This window comes from Podarcis bocagei (assembly GCF_964188305.1).
Source record: "Podarcis bocagei genome assembly, chromosome: 13".
Taxonomy (NCBI): Eukaryota; Metazoa; Chordata; class Lepidosauria; order Squamata; family Lacertidae; genus Podarcis; species Podarcis bocagei.
In genome coordinates this window covers 8518217-8531892 of record NC_138138.1, presented here as the reverse complement: position 1 = coordinate 8531892, position 13676 = coordinate 8518217, and the positions used below count along the sequence as shown (strand labels likewise).

Genomic DNA, 13676 nt, shown 5'->3' with positions numbered 1-13676 from the left:
ATAGAAAACAAAATAAGCCAAACTGGCCATTAAAGAAATATTGGGCCAGATGGCTTGAGCAATTTATAGTGATTCGTGTTAAACAATTTATTCTGTGCTTAGCATTGTTTGCCTAACCTAATCATAGCAGATTAGCCTTTGAAATGTGTAAGTCGATCTGATTCCTCGATCATAATGTTTTTAGCTCTGTCAACACCAGCTGACATTTGCTGATAACATGGCCAAGTGCAAATAGTCATCTCTAATATGGGCTTTCCACTTGGGAAGGGGGTTAGGAAGGAATATTCTTAATGCCTAAACCAAATTCACACAATCTAATATCTGTGTAATTCATCTCTATCTTATAGCTATATCTAGACAGACAGCCATGCTAGTTTGCTGCAGCAAAAACAGAATCTTTCGTAATATGGCACCCTGTGAGAGACAAAAATTTGGCACCCCCAAATTTCTCAATTATGGATCTTCTCGATTTTGTGCCCCCTGCTAAGACTACCCTAAATCTGGCACTGCTTGTGGTACCATAAATATTAATAAATGTATTGTGTCATAAGTGGACCACAGTTCATTCTGTCATGTGCATGGAGTGTTCTGATGGTGGTTCTGCTAATAGTGATGGTTTTGTGGGATAATCAGCCTCATATAACCAATATGCTTAAGGCTGAAGTGCCAGGCTTAGCTAGGTCACCCACCCCCCTCACCTTGGGAAGAAGGTAATCAAGTCTACCTGATGAACTCAGCATATGAAGAGGCTAAACTGACCTTCAGATTTTGCTGGACTCCAATACCTATCAGCCTAGCCAATGTGGGGGGGGGAAATGGCCATGGACGATGGGAATTGTAGTGCAACAATTCTAATGTGAAGAAAGGGGAGGAGGATGCTCTGGCAGAAGAGAGAAGGTCAGGGCCCAGTTGACTACAAGAGTGAATTTCAGATAAAGAAAATTAAAAGGGATAACTACTAGCAACAGTAAAATGGGCATAGTGACCAGCTTCTCCATCGGCTATAAACTATGATTTGTGTAGATTTTTCAGAGTTTGGGGCTATTTCACATTTCAGACACCTGCTGAGCTGAGTTCATGGAAATCATGTCTGTTTCCAGAGGCTTTGTTTACTTGCTTATTTGGTTGTGTTGTTGTTATCGTCTATTATGTTTTCTAGCTGATCCATGTATGCAATGTATCTTTTGCAATAACTGCTTACCTCTCATTCTTCACTTTCTTCATTTGGTTCCTCAGGAACAGCCTCTACTTTTTTTCTTCTTCTTTTTTCACTGAAGAAGGAAATTCATCTTATTGTGCAGGAGTGGGGAAAGTGGCAGGTTCTGACATCATGGCCATTCATGGGAAGTGAAGCAGTTGCCCCCTCCCACAAGAACCATAATCCTTCAAGTCCCAAGCTTTCAATTTATAACAAACATTAAATGTCTAGCATTTGTAGAACCTGAGATACGAGGCAAAGTGTGCAGGTGCTATTCCCATTTTTGTGAGGAATTCCCCTATTCCCACCTTTGAATGTTTTACTCCCCCTGAAAAATTCTTGTGGATGCCCATGGCAGACATTTTCCTGTCTACACAACTTTTAAAGGTACTAAAACATGTTATCACATGATATATTGTGAAGACATCCTTCCTATACCATAAACTTATATAATACTCACTCTACCCGTCCCCAACCCTCTGGGAACAAGTTGTTTTAAACCCTCCCTTTCCTCCAGTAAACTAAGGGCTTCATGGATGGTACTGTGAGGAGAGGTAGGGATCTTCACCAGAGAATTTACAGCACTCTCACCAAACCAGAATTCCCAAGATTCTTTGGGAAAATGAAACTGGAATAAAACTGATACTGCAGCATAGATTCAGATACAGAACATGCATACTTGGTACAGACCTGCACTGTGGATTTTAGCAAGTGCAGACAGGCTCATTTTTAATCATTTGCTATCCCCTTGTGTCTTGCTTGTTAAGATTGTAAGCCAGCGACAAAGAGCTGTGATAGTTTATTGTGCTGTTCCTTCTCCCTCCTCCTCCTTGAATCAAATAATTTGAAGACCTGGACATACCTGCCTACCTGTTACCGCAGTCAAATGCAGTTCTCATTACAAATCATGTACAGGCAATCGCAAAACTCCCATTTTCACATAAGCGGTGCAATATATATCAAAACATTCCATTAGAATCCTCATAAAGAAAGGAAAAAGTAAGCAACCTCGGGACTTCTGAGTGAATTCAGGTAGGTAAAAGATAAAGGGGACCCCTGACCATTAGGTCCAGTCATGGCCAACTCTGGGGTTGCGGCGCTCATCTCACTTTATTGGCCGAGGGAGCCGGCGTACAGCTTCCAGGTCATGTGGCCAGCATAACGAAGCTGCTTCTGGCAAACCAGAGCAGCGCACGGAAACGCCGTTTACCTTCCCGCTGGAGTGGTACCTATTTATCTACTTGCACTTTGACGTGCTTTCAAACTGCTAGGTGGGCAGGAGCAGGGACTGAGCAACGGGAGCTCACCCTGTCGCGGGGATTCGAACCGCCGACCTTCTGATCGGCAAGTCCTAGGCTCTGTGGTTTAACCCACAGCGCCACCCGTGTCCCTAAGGCAGGCAGGATAGCAAATTCTCTTTTCTTAGCCTCATAATTAAAAGAAGATCCACCCAGATACAGAGGCACATTTTCCATTGTGCCTTTCCATTGCATGCCATGGGATACGGGTACACTGCTTTGGGGTACTTCTGGTGGCCTTAGTGGCACAGAGTGCCTTGCATCCAATTTAGTTGGTGGGCCAGCTGCACCGCTATCTGGAGAGGGATAGCCTAACTTCTGTTGTTTATGCCAGGCATCCTGAAACGCGGCACTCCAGCTGTTCTGGGACTACAACTCCCATCATCCTTAGCTAACAGGACCAGTGGTCAGGGATGATGGGAACTGCAGTCCCAAAACAGCTAGAGGGCCGAGTTTGGGGATGCCTGTTCTATGTTTTGGTAACACCTTACTGCAATGTGTTATGCGCGGGGCTGCCTCTAAAGACAGCTCAGAGACTTCATCTGGTGCTGAACTCGGCAGCTAGATTGCGCACTGGGACAGCGTTTTGAGCATATAATGCCAATTCTGGCCCAACTGCAGTGACTGCCAATTAGTTTACAGGCCCAATTTAAAGTGCTGGATTTGACCTTTAAAGCCTTGAATGGCTCAAAACCCCAATGCGGCAGCTAGACTGGTGACTGGGAGCGGCCGCCGAGACCATATAACACCAGTCTTGAAAGACCTACATTGGCTCCCAGTACGTTTCCAAGCACAATTCAAAGTGTTGGTGCTGACCTTTAAAGCCCTAAACGGCCTCGGTCCAGTATATCTGAAGGAGCGTCTCCACCCCCATCATTCTACCCGGACACTGAGGTCCAGCACCGAGGGCCTTCTGGCAGTTCCCTCACTGCGAGAAGCCAAGTTACAGGAAACCAGGCAGAGGGCCTTCTTGGTAGTGGCACCCGCCCTGTGGAACACCCTCCCACCAGATGTCAAAGAGAACAACAACTACCAGGCTTTTAGAAAACATCTGAAGGCAGCCCTGTTTCGGGAAGCTTTTAATGTTTGATGTATTATAGTATTTTAATATTCTTTTGGAAGCCGCCCAGAGTGGCTGGGGAAGCCCAGCCAGATGGGCGGGGTATAAATAATAAATTATTATTATTATTATTATTATTATTATTATTATTATTATTATTATTATTATTACCTCAAGGACTGCCTCTCCCCATATGAACTGACTGGATCTTGCGTTCACCATCTGAGGCCTTTCTTTGTGTGTCTCCTCCATGAAAGGTCCTGAGAGTGGCAACATGAGAGCGGGTCTTTTCTGTGGAATGCTCTTCCTGAGGAGGCTCATTTGGCACCTTCATGAGACACCTTTAGGTGCCAGGCAAACGCCTTTGACTCAGTAAAAAAAGCTATGGCCTTGTGTGTGGAAGAGTTACTGTTTTTTGTTTGTGACTATGTTATGCATTTGTGTGGTTTTATATTGTAAACCACCCTGTAATCCTTGGATAAAGGGTGGTATGGAAATATAGTAAATAATCGAAATATTTGCAGTTCTACATTTTTCTGGCCATATAATCAAGATCACTTCATCTCCAGTAACATACATAAATTAAAAGACGATTCAATACAATTCCGACATGACATATGTCCAATGCAAATAATTCAATGCTTGGAGACCATAACAAATTTTAATGTGCATTTTTTACAGAGTAAACAGAGGGGCGCATTGCCATCTGCAAGGGCTCAGACCAGTGAAAAGTGATTGCATGGATTACAAAATCTCACATTGCACCGAATTACAAATTAAAATGAACGCGTTGTTGAAAAGGAAACAGAGATGTCATTTGGTGGCACCACACTGAGATAATACTCAAACTGGCTTGCAGGATGGACCACAGAATGTCTATTCTGAAGTTATATCACACATACTGTAAGCAATTTACAGAATTTAAGTTAGGTTTGCATATACAGGAGTTGCAAAATTAGAGAAAACACATCAAAATAGAGAACACACACAAATAAAAGATGTATTTATAGAAACCTTCAAGTGCTCCCCAGGGGTTGGCGAGGGCCAGCAGCTGCCACCATCAAACAGGAAAGAAAGCAAGAAACAGTAATGGGAGAGGGAAAATCAAATGAAAGAAGATAGGATGCGCAGGAGAAGTTCCAACACTTTCTTCCGCCTCGTCCAGAAACATATAGTCCTCTTGTACAGTGAGCAGCTTTGAATTCTTGTCAGATTTGCTGCCTAGAACAAAAAGCACTTTCAACACAAAGTTGTGTTTTAGATCTTGCAGGCCGGGCAAGTTTTGGGCTGAGATTTGGGAAAGGGGAAGTTTGGATTCTGCTTCCTTTCTGTATAAGAACAAATGTTCAGTTGGATGATGCTAAAAATTTCTAGGCAACCCCTGAAGACTCAAGGGAATTCAATGCTTCTCTTCACTGAATCAAAAAGGAGGGGGGAAAGTGGAAGAAAATGTTGTCGTCAAGTTGAACAATGTTCTGTTACAGCACTCCAGATCCCCTCAAAGAAAAGACCAGCGGTACATTCCAAAGAAAGTAAGACTTGAAGAAACTATATGCTAGCCTCTTCTCTCCTTTTGCAAAAAAATTCTTTTTAACATTTTGTTTTTTGTGTGTGTGTCCTGAAGAAGGTGCTCCTTTTGTGTAGAGAATTAGAGTACATTGGGTGCAGAGAGGTGGTTGGAAGTTAGGGTCAACTTTGCTGTCCGCTCCGTAGGTTTTACAGGCGATTTGCTCTTTGCTTTAAGAAGAGAAAGTGATATTGGAAAAAGTCAGCACTTTTTAGATTAAAGCAAAGCACCCTTCACAAAGCCACAAACAAGAAGCAGGACAGAAAGTCCATGGCTTGTAGCTATCCTCGCACCTGCGGAAGAAGTTATAAGATATTCGCTCATCTTGCAGATTTCCAATGCTCCTTTATAAGGCTGTTTAAACACATACATATTTTTTTTTATACTTAATTAGCTGGCCAGCTTGGCTCTTGTGCCCATGACTGTCTTGGCATGCACTGCAAATAACAACACATACAAAGTATTTCAGTCCCATGGAAGTTCTTTGCTTAGTTTTCTTGTATGCCTCTCTCAGTCTCAACAATGCAATCTGATTGCCGCATGGCAAAAGGAACAAACTGATATACCTTCCGCCTCAAAGCATTTATTTTTCTTTCTTTAATGCAAAACATATATAAAGTCACTGACAAAACACTCCCCTCTTGGCTAGAAAACACTTCCCGCAGAAATTAAGCAGGCAGCGCTGTGCAGATTGTGACCCATCAAGCCGAACACAGTCCAGGAGTGATGTGTTGTGGCTGTGCTTATCATAGAAGGCTTATCCAGCCCCCTGCGAAACAACACCCACAGCTGGTGGGTTGTGTCTGGCTAGGTGAGAAACAAGCTGTGCAGTCCTGTGCTAAAGAGTCTGTAAAAAAAAGCATTGCATCGGACAAAAAGGATATGTTCAAAAATACATGTAGCATATACTTTTTCCTAAATGCTTATTATTTCAGGTTAGGCACTTTCCCCTCTAATTAAAAACAATAATTATAATACTGGGAGTGGGGCAGAGCTTGCTAGTGGAAAATTAGCCTTCCATGCAGAAGGTCCAGATTCAATTCTTGAGACCCGAAAATGATCTTGGGTGGCCGGAACAGGGAAGACTTCCAGCTGCCCAAGGCTGCAGAGAGACTTGGCATTAGGTTGCTACAAACGTTCATAAAAACAAAATGGTGGTATGGCACAGATAGCTGATTTCTACATATCTTGCTGCCTCGGCTGGTAGACCACTGTCACACAGCTAGTAAACTGTGTTCAGTTAGAGTCCAAACCAGATGTGTACTTAAATCCGGTAAAAACCAATGGGTTTAAGTGTGCCTAACTAAATTTTGGACTGGATTAATGCCAGTGACATCTGAGAGCCTGCTCTTTTATATATTATAAAATTAGCATGGGCTAGCTCAAAGAAACATTAACAGGTGTGACTTGGGGACTGCAATGTACAGAACATTTCTTTGATCACAAAAATGTGCATGTTAGTATGATACTATCATTATAAAGCACAATGAAATAACAGAATAACAAATATTAAAAGGTTCATACAAAGTGAAGTGAGGAAGAATCTGCTAAATCTATTTCTTTTTTCTTCTCTTTTTTGTTTCTTTGATGATATGGCTGTGACCCAAAAGATTGTGAACACGTGGACTTTTGCAGAAATTAATTAATGTGTGTATACTACATATGGAAAAGGGGAAGTGGGACTATATCATTGACTCCACCCTGATATCATGAACTTTGGTTATGATGCCCTCTCCACCCACAATATCCACACGTTGAACACAATATTTGCCAGCTGAGCTAAATGCATGGAGACGCTCCTCTAATTGGCAGGTCCAAATGCATGGCACACCTATGCAGGATAGCTCAGTTGGTAGAGCACAAGACTCTTAATCTCAGGGTTGTGGTTTCAAGACCCAGGTTGGGAATAAAGATTCCTGGAAGATTCCTTCCAACTATACAATTATATGATACTGTGATTCTGTGTTCAGCTGCCATGCCTCAGAGCTGCTTCGCAGTTATCACAATGAACATATAGACACCGAGGGAGCTTGATGCCCCAGAAGTACAGTCCCATTCTCTCTTCTCCATGTGTACTTTTTCAAGTGTGAGCAACATCTAAAATGGACACTTTCTTGTAATTAGCTATGACAGTTCTCATGGTCTCCTGACTATGGCCTATGTTCTTAGACATATTTGTCCCGAGGCTTGGGATTCCATTGGCCTTGAGAGGTTTAAAACACTTCAAGCGTATTGTTGTATGACAGCAAAACAGCCTTTTCCCATGGACATTTATAGTTTCAGAACTAAAAACTGGCACGTTAAGGTCAAGACTGTGCGTGGCAAGAATCAAGTACGCACCCAGGTTACTTGCCACCACATACACAGTTTATTTCGGTTGTAGCAGGTTTATTTGTTTTCATTTTATTCAGTTTCATTTTAAATCATGTTCGACAAGACATGTGCAAGTTAAAGCAGACCTGAATATGTAAATAAATTTAAAAGAAGAGGAACTTCATTCCTTTCATATTTCTCCTTGAAATGTCCAAGATGTAGCATAGCAAGTTTTTATCTTCTGCAGTTATATGTCTACACAGGCCTCCACAAATTTCTTTTTTTAAAAAAAATAAAAAATCTACTGGTAGAAGATGAACTTTTAAAGAAGAAAACATTTGCCCTGCATTTTGGAAATATAGGTCTAATCTCCTAGCGTCAGCAAAAGAGTCCAGAATTCAGGAGGTAATACTGCCCTGCCTTGCATGGCTATTGTAATGGGTATGAGTTACTCGTGCGTAAACTGGTGCCTTTCTCGGTTAATTTGCCTTGTTAAAACTTTCTGACTGCACAGCCCCATCTCATGGTGGCTGCCTCAGTCACTGGCAGAATCTGTCAGTGGGCGTTTCTTGAACCTCTTCCAACATAAAAGTTGTTTGACACCCAGTCTCCTCCTCCTCTCACTGCGTGGGAGTCTTCTGCGCAGGGAGGGCGTGGGTAACGGAGGACCTGGGCTCTCCTCACTGATGTCCAGTGAAGAGTCCTGGAGCCCTCTCTCCACTTCCCCCCGTCTGCCTCCCTTTATCCCCGGTGTTGCGCTCATTGGCTTCCCCCTCTACTGAGCTGTTTCTCCCCCTGCTGCTGGGTCCTTCGCCAGCATCATCTGGGAGCCTCCCCTTCGCCTCTCGCTCCGATGTCAGTTCCCTGACAGCTATATATTTCCATCTTCCTGTGACTTCAGACGTATTCTTACCTATCAGTTTTCCCCCTTCACATATCAAGATTTCTCTTCCTGCTCTAAAATTACTCATCACCAACAACCTGAATTTTTGAAAAGAGTTTGGACCAAACTACACATGGTTTTCAGTCAGTAGCTGTTACTGCTCCACACCTCCATGCCATGTCTCCTGATAGAATGCCCACTCACACGTGCTCCAGCTGACAAAGAAATACATCACCAAAACAAAACTAAAGAGGATGCAAATTTGCACATGGTGATTTATATGTCTAGCTGCAAATAAATAAATAATGGCTATGTCCTTCCAGTGAGCACTAAGGAAATCAGCCCTGAGTGCTCACTGGAAGGACAGATCCTGAAGCTGAGACTCCAATACTTTGGCCACCTCATGAGAAGAGAAGACTCCCTGGAAAAGACCTTTGATGTTGGGAAAGATGGAGGGCACAAGGAGACGGGGACGACAGAGGACGAGATGGTTGGATAGTGTTCTCGAAGTAACCAGCATGAATTTGACCAAACTGCAGGAGGCAGTGGAAGACAGGAGGGCCTGGCGTGCTCTGGTCCATGGGGTCACGAAGAGTCGGACACGACTAAACGACTAAACAACAACAACATAACTAAGGCTTTTTAATACCGGAACTCGCCAAACTCACTTCCGGCCCCTCTCAGATGGGCACCGTTGCCATTATAAGAGAACAAGAAATATGTTCATGGTGAGTTCCAGCACCTCTTTTTCTAGAAAACTAGAACTGGCTAGCTTAATAAGATAGAAAGGTTGTGTGTCAGGCTTGAGGAATTCTCTCCCTCCCCCCGATGGCACCACGAGGCAGGGAGGAAACAAGAAAGTTATTACGTATGATTTATTCAGTCATCACGGTCAAAGATAAAGAATTCCAGTCATTCCTCCATAATGGAGTTGCTCACACTGAACTCCTCCCCCTTCCCCCTCTCATAGCAACACCTGCTTCTAAGGTGTCTGTCCGCAGACAATTGTCTCTGGGCTCTTTGTTCTTTCACCCTTTGGGGAGAAGGGGGGATTGGTTATGCTCTCCAGTGACATGTAAGCTAGCTGTCCTGCCTTCTCCTAACACAGCATAACTCTGCTGTTTGCCTGTCTCTGAGCTGTTATCTTCCTCAAAGCCCTGCTGTGATTCAATGCAGCCTTCCCCCTCTCCTGCAGTGTCAGCTCCTCCTCCTCCATCTCACCCTCTTGAGTCCAATCCCTGACATTGTGTGAACTGGAGCCCCATGTGCCTGCTAGCTAAGTCTGTTGCCCAAGTCCTAACTGTTGATAGGCAATTTCTTGGCTCCCCTTTCTTCCAGTTTCCTATATTTAAACTGAACTTGGACCGAGCAGCCCTTTCAATAGAGGAGGGCTCCTCCAAGTTGAGGGCTGTTCTCTGGAAGCCCTTCAAATGTCCTCTGTGCACAGTCACCCTACATCACCCTCAATGCTGCCCCACACCCTACAAACAGGAGCCAATGAAGTCAAACCATGGAGCATGACGACATCGTACCATGTGTCAGTTTTGAATAAACATTATTTGGGGGTGTGTGAATGTCGGCAACTTCCGTTCATTAAAAGTAATGTGTACTTTGCCCCTCAAAACCATAGTTGAAAATCAAGCACGTAAACTCATGCAAAACAAACATAGCTGCCTGCAGTATATTAATTTGCATACATTATGTGTAATAAATGTAGGGGTTACTCGTGCGCAAGTTGGTGCCACTCCTGGCTAGTTTGCCTTGTTAAACCTTTTCTGTCGGGACAGCCCTACACTTCGTGGTTGTTCAGTCACTGGCAGAATCCGTCAGTGGGCATTTCTTAAACCTTTTCCAGCATAAAAGTTGTTTGACTCCAAGTCTCCTCCTACTCTCCCTGCACAGAAGTCTTCTGTGCAGGGAGGGCATGGGTAGCAGAGGAACCATGCTCTCCTCGCTGATCTCTGGTGAGGAGTCCTGGAGCCCCCTCGCCGATTCCCCCATATGCCCCCCTTTATCCCTAGTGTTACGCTGATTTCCTTCCCCAGCTGGTGAGCCGCCTCTCCCCCTGCTGGGCCCTTCTCCAGCATCGTTTGAGAGCCGAGCCTCTGCCTCTGGCTCTGATGTCAGTTCCCTGACATTATGCACTGGATTTTGGGTTCCCATTGTACAGAGTTTAGATTATGTCGTGAAATTACAGAGGGCTTAAGTCAGTGCCAAAGACAGATTGCATTTTAAAGATTGATTATTTGGGCCTTTTTCAAACATTACTTTTGAAACTAGGCATGGGTATTTCTAGAAATACTGTCTGGCATTTAAACTCATTCAGCTAAATGCCCTTCATAAGGTATGTTGGATGAGAAAGGGAACTTGGGCTTGGCTTTCTTCCCTTTGTTGACACTGTGGTTGTCAGCAGGATGTGGTTGAAATGGGACTTGTTCGGTCAGATCCTATGCATGCCTTTGTGAAACCGATTTGGAACATCTCCAGCACTAGGTCCTCTTTCAGTAAGTAGCTCAATGATTAATTATTCCTAAGGCAGCTGCAGTTGTTGAAATGGTTCATTTAACATATTGGAAATACTCTTCTTTTCCATCAGTTCATAGGAGTGAGAGACAACTAGGCACTTAGTCCACAAATGTACATAAAAGGAGAAACAAATGAGATTTTCTTTTTATAAGCTGTAACAAATGAGAAGCTGGTCTCCTTTTCTGGATAAGGCATTTGATTTAAGTGACTGCCGGGAGTGGGAAATGTTTTTGACACAGTGTGGGTGCAAGTTTTGCATTATAGATAGGAGACTTTCTTTGGCAGTGCAATGCTTGGCAGTTGTCAATTTTGATGGGAAGACTTGGGTTCAAATCTCTGCTCATTTACACAGCTCCTCAACTCGCCATGAGCCATTCATTCCCTCTCTGTCAGCCGGCCCCACCTCATACAGTGGTTGGTAAGCATAAAGTGTAAAAGACCATGTACGCCATCCTGAACTCCTTCAGGGAAGAATGAGATTTTAAAAAATGAAACAGATGAACAAGGCATTCTTTCTCAACCTCCTCTCCCCCCCGGTATGTGATTTGAGGCATGAGGACGAAGAAGAAACTTGAAACATAAATATTTTAAAAGTAGTGTATATGAAACATTTGAATATCCTGAGAGAGAAAATAAGGAGAGTGGGTGCTGAACTGCCCTAACCATAATTTATTATGGGATGGGGATGAGCAGCAACCCTTCTTGCCATCTGTCTCTGCCCAGACTACCTACTCCATGGGTTAACTGAGAAGTTGAAGTTGCCTTTGCTACGAGAAGCCAAGCTGCAGGGAACCAGGCAGAGGGCCTTCCCGGTAGTGGCACCCGCCCTGTGGAATGCCTCTCACCAGATGTCAAAGAGAACAACAACTACCAGACTTTTAGAAGACATCTGAAGGCAGCCCTGTTTAGGGAAGCTTTTAATATCTGAAGGACTATTGTATTTCAGTATTTTGTTGGAAGCCACACAGAGTGGCTGGGGAAACCCAGCCAGATGGGTGGGGCATAAATAACAAATTATTATTATTATTATTATTATTATTATTATTATTATTATTATTATTATTATTATTATTATTTGAAGAGGGGATGTAGGGATGCACATATAGTTTACCTGCTGCAGAATTGCAGCCTGTCAGGCTGCTTCCAGCGACTCCCACGGCTAGTTGCCCAGGAATGTACAAAGACAAGGAATGTTCTTACTGTCCACTTTTTATTCAGTATTTATAGAGAGAGACTTTAGAACCCAGCCTCTTGGATAATGGCATTGTCCCGAGTGAATCAGCTTCCCCCGTCTCTCCCACTTCCTCATTCATCAAGCACAATGTCTCTACTACAAATGCTGAGAAGTACCTTCTGTCTTTGAGCTCTTTGCTCTCCTACTTTCAATGCCCGCCGGGTTCTGGGAGAGGGAGGGTCTGGAATGCTTTCTTAAGACACTGAGTCCGTCAGCTGTCACTCCTCTGATAGTGCTTCTTCTTCCTCCTCCTCCTCCTCCTCTCCCATTATTTCCCAACTTTCCCCCTCATCTTCCTCTGAGCTGTGACCTCCCTCAAACCCCTGTTGTAATTCTGAACTGTCTTCCTCTTCTCTGGAAGGGTCAGGCTGGGGAGGTGGTCTCTACCATTCCTCCTCGGCCCAGCCAACCATATTGTCTCTACTGTCCTATGTTAGGTGGCCATAACCTCAAGGGAGTAGCTGTCAATCTTCCTTGGCCTCATCTGCTCTCAGTACATTTTAATCTAGACAGCTGCAGAAACCCATATGATTTTGTATTGGCATCTGTGCCATGACATGGAACTGGGTAGTCCTCAACATCCATGTGTCTCCCCCAGTGTCCAATCATGTGGTGGACTAACATGCTTCCAGGTAGCTGAATGCAAGTCAGCACCCCTTTGCAGATGTCTGGGCTTAACCTGTGGACACAAGGGGGTTCGGCTAGAGCACTGTGTGCAATGTCAGGGTTCAGATCAAGCACCAGCAGCCCAGCATCAGTCCCTTATATACCCATGGATGTTGTATGCATGGATAATGTATACACAGGGCTACAATTTGAGAATGAAACCAGGGAACGTTTGATGGTCTTTTGCATGAGTTTGAAAATGATTCTGATTTTCTGCCATTGCCCTGCAGAATTAATGAGAAACAGATTCTCGGTGTTTCATTGTGATTCCTCTCAGTGCCCCATTTCTTTTTTACCGGCATTCTTCGTCTTGCCCTCGTTTTCCCATACTGCCCCTGGATCTTTTTCAATGGCATCTCAATGTCATGTCTGACACGAATGGCCATGAAAAAACAAACAAGCCAACCCACATGCATTCCTACAGCAAGCAGGATTCAACAACAGTCTCAGCAAATGAAGCTGAGGAGCGTTGCAGCAAATAAAGAAATATTTCAGCCCTTAAAAATGTCTTCAGTGCCTGAAGAGAGTCACTATTAACACACGTAGGAGTCAGTCATATTGGAGTGGCAGCGCACACTGTGTCTGTGCTGGAAACTTCTCTGCATCTGGCCAGCGTTATTGTGGAGGGATTTTAAATCTTTTTCATTCCCTGCCTGAGAAAATAATATTCGCTGCATTATAATTAAAGTGTGTGTGTGTGGGGGGAGAATACGATACCAACACAGAGCACTGATGGTTATGAGACCTTTGCATTACTTGCAGAAATGTGAGTGAGGTTTCAAAACATAACTTAATTACACCCACTCCTCTCCTCCCACATTCCTGATTGCTACCTTTTCTGATACAGAACAAAGCCCTTCCCAGCTTGAGACCTCAGAGAGCTGTATCAACTGTCAATAGTACTTTACATTATTATTTTTCCACCGCTGTT

General features: G+C 43.8%; 1 protein-coding gene across 3 annotated transcripts in view; it reads right to left on the bottom strand.

Moving 5' to 3' along the window:
• Positions 1-4203: 4203 nt before the first annotated feature.
• The window catches only part of VSTM2A (V-set and transmembrane domain containing 2A), a 38959-nt gene continuing 29486 nt past the window's right edge, over positions 4204-13676 (bottom strand). The window contains exon 5 of one of the 3 annotated variants that reach the window (XM_081166901.1): positions 4204-5416. In XM_081166901.1, coding sequence (XP_081023027.1) covers positions 5340-5416 — 77 coding nt within the window. In that variant the 3' untranslated portion in view covers positions 4204-5339. The other 2 variants (XM_081166900.1, XM_081166902.1) reach the window with 2 other exon arrangements.